Below are 23,769 nucleotides of genomic sequence, written 5' to 3'. Positions count from 1 at the left end.
GCCCTACCACTGTGACCAATGTGGGACTAGGTTCGCCCTGAAAAGTGCTCTCAAACGTCACCAGAGAATTCATACAGGAGAGAAGCCCTACCAACTTCACCAGAGAATTCATACAGGAGAGAAGCCCTATGCCTGTGACCAATGTGGGACTAGGTTCAGCCAGAGCAATCAACTCAAACGTCACCAGAGAATGCATACAGGAGAGAAGCCCTACCACTGTGACCAATGTGGGACTAGGTTCGCCCTGAAAAGTGCTCTCAAACTTCACCAGAGAATTCATACAGGAGAGAAGCCCTACCAGTGTGACCAATGTGGGACTAGGTTCGCCCTGAAAAGTGCTCTCAAACTTCACCAGAGAATTCATACAGGAGAGAAGCCCTATGCCTGTGACCAATGTGGGAGCAGGTTCAGCCGGAGCAGTACTCTCAAATGTCACCAGAGAATTCATACAGGAGAGAAGCCCTACCACTGTGAACAATGTGGGACTAGGTTCAGATGGAGCAGTAATCTCAAACGTCACCAGAGAAATCATACAGGAGAGAAGCCCTACCACTGCGACCAGTGTGGGACTAGTTTCAGCATGGAAAGTACTCTCAAATTTCACCAGAGAATTCATACAGGAGAGAAGCCCTACCACTGTGACCAATGTGGGACTAGGTTCAGCCAGAGCAGTGCTCTCAAAGTTCACCAGAGAATTCATACAGGAGAGAAGCCCTACCACTGTGAACAGTGTGGGACTAGGTTCAGCAAGATCAATACTCTCAAAGATCACCAGAGAATTCATACAGGGTTGAAGCCCTACGCCTGTGACCAGTGTGGGACTAGGTTCCGCCAGAGCAGTCAACTCAAACGTCACCAGAGAATTCATACAGGAGAGAAGCCCTACGCTTGTGATCAATGTGGGACTAGGTTCAGCCAGAGCAGTCAACTCAAACGTCACCAGAGAATTCATACAGGAGAGAAGCCCTACGCTTGTGACCAATGTGGGATTAGGTTCAGCCGCAGCAGTACTCTCAAAGATCACCAGAGAATTCATACAGGGTTGAAGCCCTACCACTGTGACCAATGTGGGAAAATGTACAAGCAGAGAGTTCATCTCATAGTTCACCAGAGAATTCATACAGGAGAGAAGCCCTACACTTGTGACCAATGTGGGACTAGGTTCAGCCATAGCAGCCATCTCAAAGTTCACCAGATAATTCATACAGGGTTGAAGCCCTACCACTGTGACCAATGTGGGAAAATGTACAAGCTGAGAGATCATCTCATAGTTCACCAGAGAATTCATACAGGAGAGAAGCCCTACACTTGTGACCAATGTGGGACTAGGTTCAGCCATAGCAGCCATCTCAAAGTTCACCAGATAATTCATACAGGAGAGAAGCCCTACCACTGTGACCAGTGTGGGAAACAGTTCAGCCAGGGCGGTCATCTCAAACGTCACAAGAGAACTCATAGAGAAGAAGACCAGCTACCACTGACAGTTGGAGACTTGGAGTAAAACTCTTCTCTGTAAAGTCTCACCTCAAACAACATCCCATCCTCTGTAAAGTCTCACCTCAAACAACATCCCATCCTCTGTAAAGTCTCACCTCAAACAACATCCCATCCTCTGTAAAGTCTCACCTCAAACAACATCCCATCGTAAGATACTATTAGTGTAGATTTTCGCCTCACACAAACATTAAATTCCCAACGACAATGAATGGAGAATTTACATCATATGTGGACGAGCAAATCGGCTATTGTTGTCCTACACAAATTCTCATTGACAATGAATGGATGATGTACGATGATAAGAGCGCCCCTCACTTCACACGGGTGTTGTGTTGTTTTATAATGTAATTTACATTGTATGCCGTTATAATGTTTGGATAGGCTTTATTTTTGAAATATTTAAGGACCCTTATATTGAAAGGCCTTCTTGATTAGAAGGTCACTGTGACATTTGGCCTAGTTAAGGCAGGTGTGTGAGTTTAGATGATTGCACTCACTGGATAGTAATCAGCTGTGTGGGCTTGCAAACATCATTTGTGTTAGAGGCAGCACAGAGAGTGCACCCACTACTTCTCTGTAAAAAAGAAAAGGCTGCTATGGAATCAAAGTTACAATTAGCTTCAGCTAGATACAAAGCTGATTTAGGAGTGCTCTCTTTCAAGCGTGAAGCAGACGCAGCTGTTGCAGAAGCAGTAGTTTTGGAGATGGCCGAAGTCTACCACGACCCTCTAGTGTTAGACGAGATCTCAGAAGAGGATAAAATGGAGAGGACAGGTGCGTTTGTAAATTCTCAACAAGCAGATTCAGCCGTTGCAGAGGCAGTAGATTTGGAGACGTCCGAAGTCTACCACGACCCTCAAATGTTAGAGGATAAAAGGGAGAGGACTAGTGAGTTTGTAAATTCTCAACTAAAATTAAACTCATTTGGCAATAAGCCACCCGAACAAGTGATCTCTCCACCGCAAGACAACAATCCGACACATCCGATACAGCAATGCCAAGCAAGAGACAGCTCACCACATGTCAAAGCCGTCTGCAAAACCAAACACCAAACCAACGATGCAAGCACACCACGTTGTGTTAAAATGGAATACAAGTCCCCTAAACGAGAGCATGATTATCAGGTACATTCAAGCAGGGATTACTCCAAGTTGAATGTTTCTGCCCTGCCATACACCCCCCAAGGTACACCAGCATCTAATGCGCCCACCACTGAACCACTTGCAATCCTCCTCGCTCGGCGAGACTTGGTGAGCTCTAGCCTATATCAGTTCGATGACAGGCCCGAAAACTACCGCGCTTGGTACTCATCCTACACCAACACTACTCGAGGGTTAGGCCTCACAGCAACAGAGGAATTGGATTTAATGACACGGTGGCTCGGTAAGGAATCCAGCGAACATGTCAAACGTATGCGCTCCGTGCATGTAAATAACCCCGCAGCAGCTCTTCAAAAGGCATGGGAAAGACTGTGAATGTTATGCAGCTCCCGAAATTCTAGAGAGCTCCCTATTCAAGCGGCTGGATGACTTCCCACGAGTGACGTCGAAAGACCACAAAAAGCTACAGGACCTAGGAGATCTACTCATGGAGCTCCAGGGTGCAACGGAGGACGGATACCTCATATCTGGACACTTCACGGGCATAAACCCCATTGTTGAGAAGCTACCTCACGGGCTCCAAGAAAAATGGATGTCCACCGGCTCCAAATGGAAGGAGGACAATGACGTTTGTTACCCCCCATTCCAGTACTTCGCCCGGTTTGTCTGCCACGAAGCACGGAAGCGTAACGACCCAAGCTTTCATCTTTCCAGCAATGGAACTGCACCTGCAAAAACAGACCTACCTTTAAAAGTCAAGGCTCCAGCTATCCAATCACGGTTCACAAGACCAACGTCTCTACAGCAGAACCCGATGCAGACAACCTTGTGAAAAGCGACAACGATCCACGCAAAACATGCCCAATCCACAACCTTCCTCACCCACTGAGGAAGTGCAGGACCTTCAGAAACAGAACACTCTCGGACAGGAAGGCCTTTCTCATGGAGAAAGGAATATGTTTCAAATGCGTATCCTCTGCCTCTCATCTAGCAAAGGACTGCAAAAATGCAGTAAAGTGTGAGGAGTGCGACAGCAACTTTCATGAAACAGCCATGCATCCCGGGCCAGTGTTGCAGACACCCAGGGCCTCTTCACCCTCAGTAGAGAATGGCGGGGAGGAGGAAGACGGCCAGGCCAGCGAACAAATTGTCAGCTTCAGCTGTACAGAGGTATGTGACCTGGGCCAAGTCGGAAGATCGTGCTCTAAGATCTGCCTAGCAAGGCTGTACCCAAAATATTCAAGGGACAACGCTATCAATGCTTACGTAATACTGGACGACCAGAGCAACAGGTCGTTGGCTAGATCCGATTTCTTCAACCTGTTTAACGTAAAGGCTGAACCTTCTTCATACTACCTGAAGACGTGTTCCGGTATGGTTCAGACATCAGGCAGGAAAGCCGAAGGGTTCCAGATCGAGTCGTTGGATGGCAATCTCAGCATTCCCCTGCCACCACTTCTCGAGTGCAATGACATCATCAACAACAGGTCCGAAATACCAACACCAAGCGCCGCTATGCACCACCCGCATCTAAGGAAGATTGCAGAATACATCCCAGAGCTAGACCCGCAAGCAGAGATCCTGCTGTTGCTCGGCAGAGATGTCACATGACTACACCAAGTGAGGCAACAGGTCACAGGGCCTTATGTCGACGGGCCGTACGATGCCCCCTTCGCCCAGCGCCTTGACTTGGGCTGGGTGCGGTATGTTTGGACAACACTCACAAGCCTACAGTCACAACATTCAAGACCGACGTGCAAGAAATAGGTCGCCCTTCAATCCTCCAACCTTGCACAAGCTTCACGCACGTTAAAGAAAAACCCTGCCATGGCGGGGAGTCACATGACAGTCTTTTCAGGTCCAACAAGAAGGCTGTAGTCTCACGCCCTCAAGGAGACTTCACAGAAAAGGAGGTCTGCACCAAAACAGTGGAACATACCTACCCTGCAATGCAGTCAATAGTCAAAAAGAAACCTTCAACAAGGGCTTGTTCTGCTGAAGGACAATCAAGCTGCTCAGAACAAATGGCCAATGGAAGTGATCACCACCACCTTCCCTGGGAAAAAGGAAAAACAACGCAACGTGGACAAGAAGACTTTGGACCAAGGTTATGCAAAGACTTTTTGTAGACTAGGCTTAGTCTACAAGACTACTTCTCTGTGCAGCAATGTGATGCTTTTCCTTCTCACCTTCTACATACCTTCACCAGGAGGCAATGCTGTAAGTTAGGACTCATATGGAAGTGTTGTATTTCATGTTGTGAACTTGTGAATGTGAATTTCATGCATAATAAGTTAATGTTAAAAAAAGGATTTCATGGTAATTTTGGATTAAAGAGGATTGTATTTACAAGCTACTGTAAAATTAAGAACAGGACAACTGAACTCATGCATGTTGTATTGTATTTTTTGTTTCAGTTTTTACTCCATGACCTTGTAAAAGATGAAGAACCACTCAGTAAAGGAACTTTACATCACGATTCTGTCATTCTTTCTATGGGGAATTGGAGTTTAGCTCGCTGTTGAGCTGAAGTTAAGCTATACACTTTGGCAGGAACAGCACAGGTGTGATTTATTTTAGTTTTTTCCTATAAATAGATTTTGTCTCTACACGTCTCATATTTGCCACTGACAATGAAAGGAGAAATTAGGTCACATGTGCCTCAAATATGATGTAAATTTGTGGCAACACAAACATTAAATGCCGTCGACAATGAAGGGAAAATGCACATCGGCGAACCGATCACATTGATTCAGTTCATGAGATGATTTATGATGATAAGAGCGCCCCTCACTTCACACGGGTGTGATTTGTTTTTGTTAATAGTTATTAACAGCTGTACGAGTACCTCACATATTACTGTACTTTAATATATTTTGATGGGAAATATTGTTTATGGAATATAATACATCGGGTAAAATTGTCAGGCATGCCCAAATATGGAGTCTATGCAGATGTTGTCAGAACAGGCCAGCTCCATATTTGGAGATCTAAGGGGTGATCAGGTGTGGTCAATTGGCTAATCTGGGCCCTGTCCAGAGCCCGGCCGGGCAGAGGCTTTTGTGCTGGTTCTGGACAACCGGCTATCCGACGGACTCGACACCGGGCACTGCACTCCCTGTGGTGGTGTGGAACGCGTGTCAAATTTGAAGTTGTCACAGTTTGTGTCCCTGTTGTATTTTTGAGTGGTGCAAACCACTCCAGTAACCAGCTTTGTCTGTACCCGTGTACCTGTACGTGGGGCCATGTACAGGTGAGCATGGTTGCTATGGTTAGTGTGTGACGTCACTGCACCACTCAGTTCACACGGGTGTGATTTTTTTCCTACTGTTTCAGAGTTACATAACTGTAAAGGCCAGAAAGCACCAATGCAACTAATCGCAGCTACTTGCAAAAAACAGTTTTAAGGCCAGTCCACACCAATGCAACTCCTTGCAACTGCAATTGCGGTTACAAGTATGGATGCTAGTTTGCATGTTGCAAGGAGTTGCATTGGTGTGGACTGGCCTTAAAACTGTTTTGTTGCAAGTAACTGCATGCGACTAGCATTGGTGTGGACTGTTCTTAATATAACTATCGATAATTTAGATGGGGAGCCCTGAAACCCCCTGAAACCAGGACCCCTGCAGTTCCTGGACACTTTGACAAACACTAGTGTTCCAGAACTTCAAACAGGTTGAGAACCACTGATGTAAATGCTGCATCATTGCTAATGTCAGGGTTTTGTGTTGTTTTTTCTCCTTTACCTGTGGGAAGACAGTGGCATCGTGATGTTCAGCATAATGCCAGTCAGACAGATATCTCAGTCTGTTCCTCTGGATGTCACACAGGTCCAGCTGACAACGCACGCTCTTAGCAACCTACAATAACGTAATTAGGGACAGCATTGGAAATCATTTATATTATCTAAGTTGTACAAGTAGAGTAGTGTATGAGAAGATATCAGTAATTATTACCTCTGAGCTCCTGGGTTCTTCAGTGGGAAGTGTCTCACCTGTGGTCAAGTGGATAAATCATAGTAGTACTGTATAGATTTACCAAAAGACAAAGTTAATTTAAGAGTTGTATGTATTTAACCGTGACTGGGGTGAAGTGTATCCACCCCGTGGGCCCTTCCAAAACGAACAACAAAACGAATCAATTTACTAGATTATAAAAAAATAACCAATAATCAATAATTTAATGAAATAATTGATAAGCAATCAATCTCTATTTTGGGCACGTATAGGTGGAAATGTCATACAACACGTCTGATCGTGACGTGTTAAAAACAAAATAACGATTGATGTAGAACTTGTTTTAATATATGGAAATGCACTTCTCAATGATTTGATTAAACGAAACCTGGATCAATAGAATAAATAGTACCCGTAATATAATCAACAGTTGCAGCCCTAAATGTTTTCCTTGCATAACAACCAGTGATACGTATTCCGTAGGGCATAGAGGCTACCATTGACTTGCAGTGGTGGAAAGTAACTAAGTACTTTTACTTATGTACTGTACTTAAGTACAATTTTGAGGTATTTGCACTTTACTTGAGTATGTCCAATTTCCAGTACTTTTACTTCTACTCCACTACATCTCAGAGCCAACATGTGTACTTTTACTCCACTACAATTATTTGAAAAATGTAGATAGTTACTTTGGATTATCTCTGATTGGACGGATTAATTTTGATTAGAAAACATACATTAACCACTTCAACCCTATACATTTCGGCCATTTAAAAATAGCCGATCTACAAGCTCACAATGCGTCGCAACGCATTGTGAGCTTGTAGATCTACTATTTTCAATAGATTTTGTACACATTTTGAACTTGTGAAATGGCACATTCTGCACAATGAGTGCTTTTACTTTTAGTACTTTAAGTATATTTTGATGCCGATACTTTTGTACTTTTACTCAAGTACATTTTCAATTCCGTACTTGTACAAGTAGTTCTACATTGCAGTACTTTTACTTAGGTAAAACAATTGAGTACTTTTTCCACCACTGTTGACTTGCGTGTTGCGCAGCCTTTGTCTGGCGTAGGTCATTGGATCATCCCAGGGGATGGCGGGAGGCGTCCGACGGCCTGGTTCTGGTTTGGTCCCAGCCTGCAGCAGCAGACCGCACTGGTCCACTTCAGTCAGCGGCATGCTCTCCAACACGCTCTGATGGAGCGCACGCTCTACCTCTGGCCACGGCATGGCATCTGACAATCATACGCTTGTATTACAAAGAAATGCAAGTGTACTGTGAACCTGCCTGCGTTATATAATAAATAAGATATAACATAAGATAAACCTTTTACTTATCGTGGTAGCAACACCAGTAAGAGTGAAACACAGGGATGAAGGTAAGAGTAAGAGTCAAAAATATATAAAAGATACGATATACAAGTAGATTTATATAAGTAGGTCAGTTATATACTGACTAAGGCAAGGCAAAATATTATTGACATAAACTCAGTGCTTTCTGAACATCTCTCACTGAAAAGCCTATATTAAATCCAAGGCTGTGTGTTTGGTTTAGTTGGTTGTATATTGCTGACCGTCAACACAGTGGTGCAGGAGCTGCAGTGTGCGTGCGGTCCTGCAGGGGTCACTGTCTGCCTGGGGAGATGATGAAGAGTGGATCAGCTCCCACACTGGAGACCGCCTCATCATGGACGATTCCACCTCTACGGGGTCGAAACCCTGACACACCTACGACGGACACACACACACACACACACACACACACACAATTGTGTAAGTGTGGAAGAGCAGTTTTAACTATACTCTAAGCCGTTAAAAGGCTGTGTGCATGTGTGCGTGCGTGTGTGCACACGTGCGTGCGTGCATGTGTGCGTGTGCTCTCACGGTTGCACGCCTCAGGCGAAGTGCCCTCTCATCGTGTTGTTTGAAAACCATGGGGCGCTCTCTCTCAGTCTTCTTTGGGAGTCCTCCAAACTCCTCCTCCAGCCTCTAACACAGCACATACAACAAATGAATGAGTGAGTGAGATTTAATTAATTGATTGATTGATTGATTGATTGATTGATTCATCCATCCATTCATTCATTCATTGGTTGTTTGTTTCATTCATTAGGGAATCCTGTAACGAAGTGAAGGTGTGACTCACTCCCCCCCCCCACGCACACGCACTCTCACACACACACACACACACACGCCATTACCATACCCCCTTGTCCTGTTGACTCTTCACCATTGCCAGGAGTGTGTTCAGCATGTGGCTTTTCTCTTCATCTGTGCGGATCAGAGGCAGAAAGCTGTGGAGAATGTGGCTGGACAGCTGGTAGTCCATCCCAGGACCAACGCTGGGACTGGACTCCTCATCGGTCACCTGGGGAGGAAGAGACTGATGGGTGGACACCACCTGGATGGACACGCACGCACGCACACACGCATGCAGCACGCGCACACACACACACAGTCAACTCAGACTTAAACCCTTAACACATTGCCTCCCGTTACCATAGGCGGTAATGTGAGGCTATAGTGCCAGAGAAATGCACGACATAAACAAAGAAGAAGAGCCCTCATCAGGGCTGACCCGGAAGTAGCCCTCCATTGTTGCGCCAGGCTCGCTCACGGCCATGATCTGCCGCTCAGACTTTTAATATGCATAGCGCGACCTCGAATTAATGCTTTACTAAAGCTCTAAACATGGTCCTTTATCTCAATCTGAGCCCTAAAATGCTTTAGATTGCGTGCGTGCGCGAGGAGATTTATGCACCAGCTAATTAATTATGGATTAAATGACATTAAACAAACCAGAGACTTCTCGTGTTGGAAAAAGAGGTTGCAAGCACGAATCCAGAGAAATCACGGGATTGGTGTATTAGAAGTACTTAGGGTGTCTGTTTATATAACCCATTTTGGGCAGGTGATTTAAGCGTTATGTTATACTTTAGCTATTGAAAAATAGCAGATCTACAAGCTCATACGAGCTTGTAGATCTGCAATTTTTGAAAAATTGTGAAATGTGGCGCAAATCTTTGAATATATATTCTTTCAGAGCGAACGTTTTTAACTCAAATCTTTGCTTCTGGGGAAGTCCCTGGAACAACATATTTTCAGATGGGTGTCGGCGGCCAATTACATACATTTTTGGGGGTCCTTGACATGAAAATGTTTGAGAGCGACTGACACAGAAACATAGGTTTTTCAGAAAACTTCTTAGACTCATCCTCAGGTCTAAAAATGGGATAACAGAGACGAATGGAAGCCACAGACCTGCTCCAAGATGCAGTGCAGGATAAGGGGCACAGAGCATGCCTCCGGGGGCACCAGGTCCAGCAGGTTGCTATAGTAACGCATGTCCACATCGGTGGAGAGAGGAGGTGCTTCTGTCAGCAGTGAAGACAGGACAGGAAAGAGAGAGAGAGAGAGTTAGGGGCAGTGGAAAAATGTCCGTCGACTACCTTTTTTCACTGACGAGAAACCTAAATGGAAACTAAGCTATGATGACTAAAACTGTGACTGAATATATTGACAATTTCATCAACAAATAAAAACTAGACTAAAGTGGGACAAGAAGTCGTTTTATGTTTGGTTGCAAGCAGGTGTCACGTTCCGAAAATAGCAGATCTACAAGCTCACAACATTGCTCTGCGACGCGTTGTGAGCTTGTAGATCTTCTATTTTCGGCATAAATAAATCAGGCATTAGGACGCCATCATGGCCCGCTAAAGTCAATTTTAGTCAACTAAATTAACTGTAGATTTAGTCGACTAAAATCTTATGATATTTAGTCGACTAAAACTAGACTGACACTAAAACATTTCAGGTGACTACAGTAGTTGCTGCGAGAGTGAGGTCTAGCCAACACCATCTCGGGATTCCTGGATCGCTGCCCTCCATAATTTCCATTATAACATCAGGTTCTTGAGCTCTGCAGTGCTGTCAGCCAAGCTGTCAAACCAAACCAAATCCAACACACACACACACACGCACACGCACACACACACACACACACACACACACACACGTACAGTATCACTCACGGCCATACTGTACCTTGGCTGATAATTGGTGGGGAGGCCTCCTGGGATGCTTTCTTCCTTGAGGTTGGTGTCGTAGGGACGGGGGTCTGGACAAGCTGGCACAGAAAACATGTATGAATGAACTGCATTCAACCACGCAATGACTCTCTCTCTCTCTCGAATACATTTACCTCATTTGAACGTATAGCATCTACAGGTACATTTGTAACTGGACAGTATTCGCATTTGTAACTGGACCGGTTACAGACCGGTTAGAACTGTGGTTCATTTTCTTGCATTACTCGAGGTGCGTGCGTGCGTTCCTGCACGTGCGTGTAGTAGGGCATTAAGCAGCTAGTCGACTATTCAACTAGTCGACTAGTAAATCCACTAGTCGATCTTGTTGGTATAGTTGACGATAAGAAAAGGGAAAAAAAGGTTTTTTTCCTTTTTTTATTTTTTTTGTAGGCCTCAAGATCAGGTAGATTATAGTATAGTCACCAATGTACACAGTTTTTAAATGTACAAATATATATATATATATATATTTACATAATAGGTAGTTAAACAACTAGTCGACTAGTCGACTAATAAACTAGACAACTAGTCAACTAGTAAAAATGACTAGAAGTGAATGCCCTAGCGTGTAGTACCTCAGTGTGTATTGCAGGCCGTGGTGCAGTCTTTACCACAGTGGGTATGTCGATGAGTTTGGTGTGTTGGCGGTAATGCTGATACTGCCGGCGCCAGTCCAGGCAGTCGTAGATCAAACAGGCCACGCCTTCAAAGATGCGGCTTCCCAATGCCAGCTACACACATACAGACAGACACATAGACAGCTATTAGACACAGACACACACACACACACACACGTCACACGCACCGAACTACAAGTTCACGACGTGTCACAATGCGGTGCGTGCATGCGAGCTTGTAGATGTGCTGTTTTCGCCCAGAATAGGGATACTAGGTTTCATATTGTTACCCGAGACCAGATTCTACAAATGTCTTCTAAATCATTACAGTTTTATGAAAAACCTATGTTCCTATATCAGTGGTTCTCACACTATTTCATGTCAAGGCCCCCAAACATTATATGCAATTGGCCACCGACCCCCATCTGAAAGTAGGTTGTTCCAGGGACCCCCTAGAAGCAAAGAACAAAAAACGTTTCCTGGGAAAGAATATATATTCAAAGATTTGCACACGTTTTCATGATTTTTCAAAAATAGCAGATCTATGAGCACTCTGTGCCGTGCTATGAGCTTGTAGATCTGCGATTTTTCAACAGCTTAAAGTTTAAAATAATGGTTATTAAAATGGTTAAAAGCTATAAGGTGGCACCGGCGACGCGTCCTCAGGACATTGGAGGGAGACAGCCAGAATTGGGAGAAATACTCAATGGTACCGTTACTGGATGACTCGTGCATATGGGGGCGAGACCAGACTCACCATGGCCACGGGGTCCTGGGTGTCGAGGGGATGCGACGGGGCATCTGAGACGGTATAGTTCAGGCGAGCCACGTCATGGAGCTGGGAGACCGGCGGCCCACCGTCCAGCACTGGCTCGAGACCCGACCAAAACATCTGCTGTTGCCTGGCGGCACGCCGTGCCAAATCCACGCTCACCGCCTGCACCTCCATCTCTGGCAGAGCCAGGGAGCAGCAGTGATTCAATGAAGAAAATAATTACCGGTAAGAACGAAAAATGGAATGTCTGCACACGATATATGTCTGCTCCCCGTCCTCTTTATTTCAACCTAATAAACAACGTTTCGTCCCTTTTCGAGGGGCGGACACACACACACACACACACACACACCTAACGGTGTTTATTCAGTTGAAATAAAGAGGACAGGTAGCAGACATATATATTATGTGCGGACATTCTTTTCAAAGACGTCCTCTCTCATTATCAATAGTTGGACCAAACACCATTAAGGGATCAAAATCAATTGATCATGAGTCATATTGTGTTGGTCACATAAATGTCTGGAGCACCGTATAGCTTCTGTGAAGAAAATAAAAAATAAATAGCAACAGCATTTTTTACCTGCATCTGGAGAGGGAGTATGTCTGTGTAATTGTTTTCCTTCTGAGGTGTGTGCTGCCTGTCGCTCCTCGACATTTGGTGTGCGCTCTGAACAAAGCTTGATGACATTGGCTACATGCACACCCACGGCATCCAGTGCAACCAGGAGCTGGGGCTGATGGAAACCCAGCAACAGGATGTAGTGTTGTGGGCCATCGTCTGGCTCGTCATCTGTACGCACACACACACAGGAACAGAGAAACAGAGTTATTTTAGACAGACAGTAAACTGGGACTCAATTCCTCCACTCCATGTCCTTGAATTATATCTGACTTGACAGCCAGACCCCAGGTTGTCAGGTTGGGCAGTCAGTCACACCTCAACTATACCCTCGCCCTCAATAGAGCGTTGCAGTCCCGCCCCCTACCATGGCCCAGGAAATGATTCTCCGTTCATTTTCCTCATAGACATTTCAGAAAGTATTTATTTAAAGACATTTACGCCGCGGACAAAGTCAACTCGAGCAGAGGACATGCAACCCACCGTGATGATCATGTACTGTACCTTGGTTGTGCACATCACCGTGACGACTTGTCAGGTGCTGCTATTTACAAATGGCCGAAATGTATATAGGGGCGGGCTGAAGTGGTTAATGTATGTTTTCTAATCAAAATTAAAATCGCCAAAGTAACTAGTAACTAAAGTTTTCAAATAAATGTAGTGGAGTAAAGTAGTAGTACAAATACAAATTAAGTACAAATACAAATGAAGTACAAATGTTGGCTCGGAGATGTAGTGGAGTACAAGTAAAAGTATTGGAAATACAGTACCGTACTTGAGTAAATTGACTTAGTTACTTATTTACACCACTGGTAGAAAGCCAAATGTAATAATTACCAATGTACTTAAGTGGCTCCGCGTCCTCGCCCCTGCGTTTGAGCTTGGTTTCCTTCTCCCTGGGAGGCCCACCAGACGCGTGGGGTTTCTTGGCCTTGTCGCCAGGGGCCTTGGCGCCGCCCTTGTCTCTGGTAGCTGAGGCAGAGCCCCCCGCTAGACATTTCACCTTCTCCTCGGCATCCTTCAAATGGAAATAGCAACAACGTCCTGAGGAGACTGAGCTCACTGAGGAACTCACTTTCTTCATCAAACATTATCAACTCTTTTGACCTGAGATCAGATTCTAAAAATGTCTTCTACATCCTGACAGTTTTCTGAAAAAGCTATGTTTCTATGTCAGTGGTTCTTCGATTTTTCAAAAATAGCAGACCTATAAGCTCGTAGCGCGCCACTCGGTGGCGTGCTATGAGCTTGTAGATCTGCTATTTTTCAATAGCTAAAGCATAACATAATGCTAACACCAAAAGGGGTTCCCGCCCAAAATGGGTTCAACCATGTTAGACACCTGTCCTAGGTTCTGGTTACTGATATTGTCCCTCTAATTTGTGAGGGGCTTGTGAGTTTTTTTCCTTCTTCTTCTTCTTCTTGTTTCTTCTCCTTCTCATTCTTCTTTTAGCACTGCAATAAAGCTAGAGGAAAAACACAGATACTGCTGTACACTGCTGGAAAAACACAGATACTGCTGTACGTATGCGCATGCACACACCTTCTCAGTAGCCCTCCTTCGCTGATCAATGGCTTTGATCTCAAGCAGCTGGAACTTCAATATTTTTGCCATCAGGTCACAGGGAATCTCCTCCACGGCATCCAAGAGCACCTTGGCAGGCTCTGTCACCTACAGTGTGCAAACACACACACACACACACACACACACACACACACACACACACACACACACACACACACACACACACACACACACACACACACACACACACACACCATTGATTGCGACCGCAAGTAGCATTTACTATGAAAACATGCATTTCCCGTCCGTCCGTCCGTCCGTCCGTCATCCGTCCATCACTCCACGCCTCCATATATGGTCATGCCTCGTGACATCACGTGACATCATCAAGGATGGAGATCTCTGATGTCATCAATATTAAGGGGGAGGCGTCATTAGGCGTCCTGTGGCACTGAGTGAGTTAAGCCCATATATGGAATGCCAATATATGGAGATCCCTGATGTCCTCAATATTGGCAAGCAACTCTACATCTGACCTCAAACCTCAAACCCTTAGATCTCCATATATGGAGCTGACCTGTTCTGACATTCCATATGTTGATCCTTCCCCATCCGTCCTTCCTCTGCGATGTCTCCCTTTTGACCGATACCTGTCCATTCAAACTCTAGACGGGCCCGCCCCAACGTCATTAGTGCAGCCGTGCCCGGCAGCCGGTTCTCAACAGGCCCGAAAATTAAGGCCCGGCCCTACCTGGGCCCTCATCAAACCCTGTACACTCAAGCAGTCTGCCGTCACCCAGCGGATGTGTGCACGCGACTTCGCCCTAAAGGGCGTCTTACTGGTCAGAAATAGATTGTTGTAGGACACAAAAGCTTTTGACTTTCACCTGTGTGAAGTGACTGAGGGGTGAGTGGTGATGATGTACGACGATAAGAGCTATCATCTCATTCCGGCCAATCAGAATTTGCGTCCTCACCTTCGTCTTCAATGTTTGTGTTTACGCAATGTTTGTGTTTCACACAAACACTCAAAATGTCCATTCATTGTCAATGGTATTTAATGTTTACACACACACACTAAAAGGTGGACATAGCAACCATGCTCGTTTTTTTGGTTGCTAACCATAGCAACCATGCTCGTTTTTTTTGGTTTCTAACCAAATGAAATGAAATGAAATGAAATCTATATTTACCCAGGGTATCTGGGCTAAGCTCAAGAACTTGTTTCCAGCCAGGCCCTGCTCATAGAACACATTTCATCGTAGTGGTTGATGCCTTGTTCAAGGGCATTTCAGCGGTGGTAATTTTAACGTGTCGGACGGCTGATTCGAACTGGGAACCTTCCGGTATCTAGACCGCGCCGCTATCCGTTCGGCCACCGCTGCCACAACCATAGCAACCATGCTCGTTTTTTTTGTTGCTAACCATAGCAACCATGCTCGTTTTTTTTGGTACGAACAAACACGGGTACACAGGTACAAAGCCAGTTGTTGGAGTGGTTTGCACCACTCAAAAAGATATATAGCATAGTCATACTGTATCTACAAGCTCACAACACATTGCGACACAGTGTGAGTTTGTAGATCAGCTAGATTTGAATGGCCAAAATATATAAAGTGGTGTAATTAATGTTTATGGTATATATAACAACTCTACCTCATAGAACATGGGGACATCCTTGGGCTTCTTGGTTTTGGGGCTGCCCAGTTCATGAATCTGTGGGTAAATGAAACATGATCAGGTCTTCCTTTTGACTGAATTAACATTTATAAAGGCTATACCGCAATTCATTAAAAACAGTCTTAATATTGTTTTCATTTTACATGCTGTACATTTATTTCAGTCATCAATAGCTCCACAGCCCCCCCCCCCCCCCCCCCCCCCACACACACACACACACACACACACACACACACACACTCTATGAGGCTTGGGGTTGCACAAATTGCAAGGAATCCAACGCCCTCTTGTGGAGATGTGGCATTATAACAGTTTATGACTCAACAACATTCCATCCATCAGCTAAATAACTTCTCAATGGTCCACGCACAGCCTGACAAAATAGATGAATATATCAGTTTTTGGCTTGGCAGGAAGTCTGGCCAGCTCAGTTTCTCCCCTCAGCACAAGGTCTCATGTGTGTGGATTACGAACGATCTCCATTTATGCTACAGGCCCGCCCCCCCCCCCCCCCCCCCCCACACACACACACACACACACACACACACACACACACACACACACACACACACACACACACACACACACACACACACACACACACACACACGCAACCTTAGCCAGTGTGTCGTCCCAGCTCAACAGGGAGAAGAGTCTTCGTAGCGGCTGACGCATGGCCAGCCCCAGTGCTTCTATTAGGTCCTCCTCATCCTCTGCCATGTCTCCCACCACCACCGATACACTGGCCCTCCATGAGTCCTGGCAACACCAAAAACATCATTCTCAACCCACCACCACCGATACACTGGCCCTCCATGAGTCCTGGCAACACCAAAAACATCATTCTCAACATTTTTCATCTCAAGGACGATGGTGATGATGATATGCCTTCATCATCGGCGATCACTCAGAGTCGAGTATGAGTCTTCAGTCAGATAAAGAGGCCAATTCCAGAACTACACACTTTTGGGAAGGGGCAATGTGATAGAGGAAACCATGGAGCATGGCATAGGCTACATAGTATGTGTTATATGTGCTATATTCATTTAATGTATCATTCACCACAGTGGTTGATGGGTTCCACACTCAACACAAACGGTAAATATTACTAAACTAGTATTTTTGAGTGGTGCAACCACTCCCTTGCTATGCTATGTGTGTCACGTGTGGCTGGCTGCCTGCCTGGGTGGGTCTGAGCACGAAAATAGCATGGTTGTTTTTCACCACCTAACAAGCAACATAACACACACACACCCACATATTAACTGTAGCCTATATATGATGATTTTGGGTGTGCCAGTACAGTACAGTAGAGGGTACAGTATGAGGGACCCCCACACGGTAACTCTGCCAGCCTTATGGAATGTATGGAATGCACGTGCTAATAAAAAGTATTTAAAATATTACTTTGATGCTCATATTAACTTTAGTAAGTATTAAGTTGTTTTTTATTAGCATATTCATTGCACACATTGCTAGACCATATGGGCATATGACATCATCAACTTGTGACGGGAGAGGTTCCTATTGAGTGAAATATTCTCTATTTATGAAAGAAATAAAAAATATTTAAGGTGTTTTACTGTTTTTATTTTAGTTGTAGAGGGCAAGTATAATGTTTTAAGGCATAATTGTCTTATTAGCCAGGGATCCTTTTAAATAATAGCACATCACTGTAATTATACTTCACTGATAGCCTAAGTGTTGTGAATTTAGTTGGCCCTCGAAAGTCAATAATGTGACAAAGTAGCCTAGGCGACCATGGCTTCAAAGTAGGCTAGGCTACTTGTATTTAAGCAATTCATAGGCTATTGCTCAGCAGATATACATTTTTACTAGTAGTCAGTGCTACATAGCCTATTATCGTAACACTGGTTACACTGGCCAGTTAGCACAAATTATATTAGCAAACGTCAAAAGGAAAGAAAATGGACAAGAACAGAACAGACCTCTTCCAGCTGTGCAGCACTGAGAGCTGTCTCCCATGTTCTGGTTGCTGGTGCAGCTCCAGCAACAACAGCCTGGGTATTGCTGTTGTTATTACTGCTTTTAATTCGCTTCTTCGCGGGCATTTCCTTCACTTTTTCTGCTGCTTTTGGCTTGTGGTTACATTCAGAAAAACAAACAATTATTTGTGACCATAATATCAAACGTTCCCGTGTAGAATGTTCTGGCTGGTGGCTGCTGGTTTAGGTCGGACGTTGAACAAAAGTATCAAACTTCTTTGCCCACACAAGCGTCGTTGTCGCCTTGGTTTCCCCTGGCAACAGCACAGGGCACGTGCACACACAGAAGAAGCATAACCCCGCCTACTTAAGTAACGACACTCAAAATCTACTTGAGTATATTAGCTCTGGACTCTGGTCCATATGATAGCTGATGCCAACGGCAGCAAAGGTCATTAAAGGGCTATGGACAATTAAGAGCTATTTGAGAATAAAAGTACAAAAGTATTGGTATCAAAGTTTACTTATAGTAGGCTACCAAAAGAAAGTAGTAGCCTAAACTCATTGTGCAGAATGTCCCATTTCAAGTTTTCAAATGTATGAAAAATCATCTATTTTGTCAGGCTGTGCGACGTGCGTGGACCATTGAGAAGTTTATTTAGCTGATGGATGTAATGTTGTTGAGTCATAAACTGTTATAATGCCACATCTCCACAAGAGGGCGTTGGATTCCTTGCAATGTGTGCAACCCCAAGCCTTGAATAGAAGGTCAGAAGTGGAAGCAAAAGTGTGTGTTTTTGATTGATTGATTGATTGATTTATTAACAGTTTGCAGAATTACAGTACATTTAAAGTACAACTCAATACAAAAAACTGTTAACTGTGAGTGGACGACACCATAAAGCATTACACTTGTTAAACCTATACAGTGAGTGGAAAAGGGGTGATTGGGGCCGTGGGGGATTCAGATTCAGATTGTACGGGGCCAGTTTCGAATTGCAGCCATCAGTAGGTGCCCTTTGAGAGCAGTTTTGAAGGAGTCAAGGGATTTGCATGTCTTAATGACTGTTGGTAGGGCGTTCCACATTTTGGTGGCATAGGAGCGGAATTAATTTAGACCCTTGTTTGTGCCGAATCTGGGTTGCACATGGTTTGTTGAACTCCCTCTGGTGTTGTGGGTGTGGACTTCGTTGACATTAAGGAAGCATTTAGACAGGTACATGGGTATCTTGGTGGTGTAGCGAATCTTGTGGACCAGACCCATTGCAAGATGCTGTACTCTGTCGTCAACCCTAAGCCATTCCAGCCTGTCAAAGTGGGCAGGGGTGAGGTGGGTTCGGGGAGTGAGGCCAAGTAGTAGCCTGACCAGTTTGTTTTGGGAAGTCTGGAGCCTTGTTTTAAGGGCCTTAGAGGTGCTGTGGTACCAGGAGGTGCATGCATAGTCGAAGAAACCTTGTACGAGGGCTCCTGTTATAGGGTCTTCAAGGTGTTTTTGTTGACCAGTGAGGAGATCCTGTATAGGAATCTTGTTCTTTTGGTCGTGCGTGTGTGCGTGCGTGCGCGCGTGCGTGCGCGCGTGCGCACGTGCGTGCGCACGTGTGTGTGTGCGTGTGTGTGCGTGCGTGTGCGTGCGTGTGCGTGTGCGTGCATGCGTGTGTGTGTCCCCGTAAATCGCTGGCTGCATTAGTGGTAATAAGAGTTGACTAATTAGCCAGCAGTGCAGTGAAAATGTGATACTCCAAACACATTTGACACACATCAAATTAAAAGCATAAATAACAAATTGTTACTAGGTTTCTTGGAAAGGCTTGTTTTCATCCCACAGTGTCTTTTTAATTAGGGTCCCCCGGGTCTGTATTTGGCCCCCTCCTTTTCCCCCTATATCTCTTGTCTCTGTCATCTCTGCTCACAAGCACTCCTATATCAGGCAGATTTTTTTCCTAATTCCGTCCCTCGCAGTGTTGATTTTGTCGACTATGACGAAAAATGTTCGTCGACTACCTTTTTTCACTAAATGAAAACTAAAATTGATCAAAACTAAGACTAAATATATTGACAATTTCGTCAACAAATAAAAACTAGACTAAAATATTAGGAAGGGACTAGTGGACAACAAGAGATCCAGTAGCCTATATTCTCTATAAGTAAAAATAAAATAAAAAGTCATTTTACACTTGGTTGCACGCTGAAAATAGCAGATCTACAAGCTCAAACGCGCCGCGACGCGTTGTGAGCTTGTCAGTGTGTAGTGTAAAAGTGTAAAATCAGCCATTACGACAGCATCAAGTTGAAATAATAGTTTATTTGGCCTCATTCAGACTCTCTGATTCATCCAGGATGTCCGTCTGGTTGAAATCAGGTGATTTCTGGGCCAGGTATGACAAGTCTTGGTTTGACCTTATCTGGCCCCAATCCAGACTTCACTAATTCGATCAGATCCTGACCATGCTTGTGGGGAGACTAACACTAAAACATTCCAGGTGACTAAAATGTGACTAAAACTAAATGAAAACTATTCAAAAGACTATGACTAAAACTAAAATCTAAATTTGCTGTCAACATCAACACTGGTCCCTCGGCCACATGTTGAAGAGCATTACTGCATGACTGCCTGACATCTCACAGCTAAGGGATGTTGTCCCACCACCATACCACTTCAAACTCAATACAGACCGAATGATGGTAATCTTTCCCCCAGCAGGATCTTATATTTCCATCAACTCCCCAGCGGCTAAGAACCTGGGTGTGGTTCTGGATAGTCAGCTGTCCTTCAAGGCACACACGATCACTCGAGGTGCCTCGAGCCTGCCCAACTCACTAAGGAGCCTGCCCAACTCTCTAAGGAGCCTGCCCAACTCTCTAAGGAGCCTGCCCAACTCCTTATCCAGGCCTGTCGAGTCATCTCTAGGCATGACTGCAAGGGGTGCCCACACTTTTTTGACTTGAAAGCTACTTTCAAAATGACCAATAAGATCTACCCACCGAAGAAATTATTATACCATTGCTGAAAAGGGCTCTATTTTCGTCCATGCTAAACCCCTTATATCCCTAAACTACTTTGCCTTTTTTTTTATTTAACTATTATTTTGAAACATATTTGAATAGTTAAAATAGCCAATCTACAAGCTCACAACATGTCGATGTAGATTGGCTATTTTAACTATTCAAAAATGTTTTTCAAAATAGTAAAAAAAAAAAAGAAGAAAAAAAAGAAAGAAAAGTAGTTCCTGTCTTCCTGAGAGGGCTTTGGCGTTAAATATAAGACAAATGCACTTGGAACGGGAATTGACGATATTCGTCCGTCTTGCCAGCAAGGTGCTAACTATAGGTGCAACTTCCCATAGACAGCCCATTCATCCAAACAGAAAAGTCCTATCTAATTGTATTAAACAACGTCAAACTCATCAACATTGCAACAGCAATGTTGCAACGTTGCAATGTAGCAATGTTGCAGCATTGCAACATTGTATTATGTGCAAATTCAAAACAGGTGGTGCGCAGGGCTGTTGAATGATATCCAACGAGCACTCCCAAACACGGACACTTAGAAAGAAAATAACCTGCACAGAATGTCTTGACAGAAAGTAGCTCATAACATGTCTACGGTGGATTTTTATGATCAAACACTTTACAGATTGAAAGAGGATAATTCAAGCTTTCTGTACAGCTCCAATGTTGGTGAGTTTGACGTTGTTTAATACATTCTGTTTGGCCCCACAACCTTTCCTGATAACTATTATGGGGAATGGAATCCTCTCTCACCTTGTCTTCAAGGCTGCATTAATGTTTTAAACTCATGATATGATTGTGGTCTAGTTTGTAGCTGTTCGATTCTTCAAGGGGATTAGCATATCAATGGTTGAGATAACTACTGAGTTATCTCAGTAGCTATTCCAAATCATCTTGTACTAATAAAATAACCCCATGCTGAGATACACACACAGGGGAGGGAGAACGAGAGAGAGAGAGAGCGAGAGAGATTTCCTCAATGGCAATGTCAATAATTATGAGCCATGAATTGTCTTGGTCCTGGCAATGAAGCGAACATTGGAGCACTGACATTATGAAGGCTGACAGCTGACTTTTTGTCAGTGCCAGAGAACACTAGAGGAACAATGCAGAACATTTCAGCATGGAACCCTGAGAGAGAGAGAGAGAGAGAGAGAGAGAGAGAGAGAGAGAGAGAGAGAGAGAGAGAGAGAGAGGGAGGGAGGGAGAGAGAGAGAGAGGGAGGGAGAGGGAGAGGGAGAGAGAGAGAGAGAGAGAGAGAGAGAGAGAGAGAGAGAGAGAGAGAAGAGAGAGAGATACTTTTGTCAGTAACTTGAATGTTGAAAATTGTTGTACCAGACTAGCTATAGCAAAAATGGAACCTGCAAGTTTTCCTGCAAGTACCGGTATGCCTATAATCTAAACAGCACAAATCAGTCAACCTTTTCTAGATCACAGTCCACTTGAAAACCCCCAAAGCATTTGCGGCCCACCCATCTGAGCATGTGTTACAGTTTTCCACCACACGTTTCAAAAGATAATAACGGCTTTCTCAAAACCGCACACACAAAACTGAAAACCTCACACACAAAATGCTAAACCCTGACACTCCTTAATACTCCGCAAGATGACTCAATTGCTATCAAATCTCTAATATTGTTCACAAAATTGAACTGGTGTTTTCATTTGGTACACAATATTTTCAAATGACACACACACATACGTACCATTCATTGAGTACACACTACCAAGCATTTACAGCACACTGAAGTGCAAAATGGAACACAATCAATCATAGAAATGGGCTGGAACATTACGTACCATATGAATGACAATGACTCTGGAGAATGAGCCATTTCTCCTTTTGTAAAATGACTCAGTGTAGGCCTACTTTTTCATAGTCAAACATAAAACAGCACACATGCAGCCAAAAAAGTATTATTTATGAAAATGTTTGAATGTTTAAGAAGTGTTCAAGGTACAGGCACCAGATCAAGTGATCAGGTCATAAGACACCTCAAATGAATGCATTTTTTTGACAAATTATATGGCACACAGAAATCAACCAGCACATACAAACAGACAATACAGGATCATTAGCTATATCCTATAATAATTATGACGTAATTATGTAATGACTGTGTAATTGTTCTTTTTGAGCGGCACTAACCGCTCAACACATGACTACGTGTGTATTAGTCTGCTATTAGTCTATTGGTCTATTAGTCCGGCCCCTATGACATCATGTGGGATCACACACTCAACAAACACACAAACACACTCTGTGACCCTGGTGTCCAGGGTCACAGAGACCCTGGACACCATGGGGGGAAGAATTGGCTGGTTTCCCAGGAGATGCACTGTAGTAACCTTGCACTCTGCACTAACTACGGTCTACAGCTATTTTGGGCTATTTTGGAAATTGTTCAAACTCTCAGGTGCAAAAGTACACATGGGATTATGTATAACAACTATAGCATAATGAGGACTTTATGTAAACACAGTGGGTTTATGCTCACTGTAAAGTGTAAACCTATGCTGTATCTTAGTGGGAGTGAATCCTCAAAAGCTGAGTGCAATAATTATGAGCATATACTGTGAGGCCATTAAATATAACTAGAAAAAGTGCCCTTCTGGGCACAGGTCTCCACCAGGAGGATAGGACTGTGTGAGATGTTTGGCAAAATGTTTAGTAGTAATAGAAACATGTTTGCCTTGTATGGCAATTGGATGATTTGAGGCATTTTGTTCCAATCAACCTGTTTTGCAAAAATCAACCTGTTGGTGGCGCTATAACAGGCCAATGTGAAAAGGGTGGGATATATTCCTCAGCCTAGTAAGAAAATGTGTGAAAGATTTCACGTAAATTGCATGCTGTGTTCATGATTTGAGGCTTTTGTTCAAAACGGGGCAATCTTGCAAACTGTGAAAGGCAATTATAGCCAATTAGGGTGGAATATGAAATAT

General features: G+C 44.1%; 1 protein-coding gene across 1 annotated transcript in view; it reads right to left on the bottom strand.

The window, feature by feature from the left end:
* spag17 (sperm associated antigen 17) overlaps positions 1–17,855 on the bottom strand; it is a gene marked incomplete at its 3' end in the record, with an annotated part of 54,743 nt that extends 36,888 nt beyond the window's left edge. Inside the window, exons 1-16 of the mRNA XM_079491304.1 lie at positions 17,818–17,855; positions 16,484–16,627; positions 15,845–15,904; positions 14,207–14,335; positions 13,501–13,681; positions 12,625–12,834; positions 12,024–12,217; positions 11,225–11,380; positions 10,606–10,687; positions 9,823–9,935; positions 8,768–8,962; positions 8,446–8,550; positions 8,136–8,289; positions 7,584–7,796; positions 6,554–6,591; positions 6,344–6,457 (exon numbers count right to left, since the gene is read on the bottom strand). Of these exons, the coding sequence (XP_079347430.1) occupies positions 6,344–6,457; positions 6,554–6,591; positions 7,584–7,796; positions 8,136–8,289; positions 8,446–8,550; positions 8,768–8,962; positions 9,823–9,935; positions 10,606–10,687; positions 11,225–11,380; positions 12,024–12,217; positions 12,625–12,834; positions 13,501–13,681; positions 14,207–14,335; positions 15,845–15,904; positions 16,484–16,588 (2,049 nt within the window). The 5' untranslated portion in view covers positions 16,589–16,627; positions 17,818–17,855. The remainder of the gene's footprint in view (positions 1–6,343; positions 6,458–6,553; positions 6,592–7,583; positions 7,797–8,135; positions 8,290–8,445; positions 8,551–8,767; positions 8,963–9,822; positions 9,936–10,605; positions 10,688–11,224; positions 11,381–12,023; positions 12,218–12,624; positions 12,835–13,500; positions 13,682–14,206; positions 14,336–15,844; positions 15,905–16,483; positions 16,628–17,817) is intronic.
* Between the last annotated feature and the right edge of the window lie 5,914 nt (positions 17,856–23,769).

This window comes from Electrona antarctica (genome assembly GCF_951216825.1).
Source record: "Electrona antarctica genome assembly, chromosome: 21".
NCBI lineage: Eukaryota > Metazoa > Chordata > Actinopteri > Myctophiformes > Myctophidae > Electrona > Electrona antarctica.
This window is presented reverse-complemented; position numbering and strand designations above follow the sequence as displayed.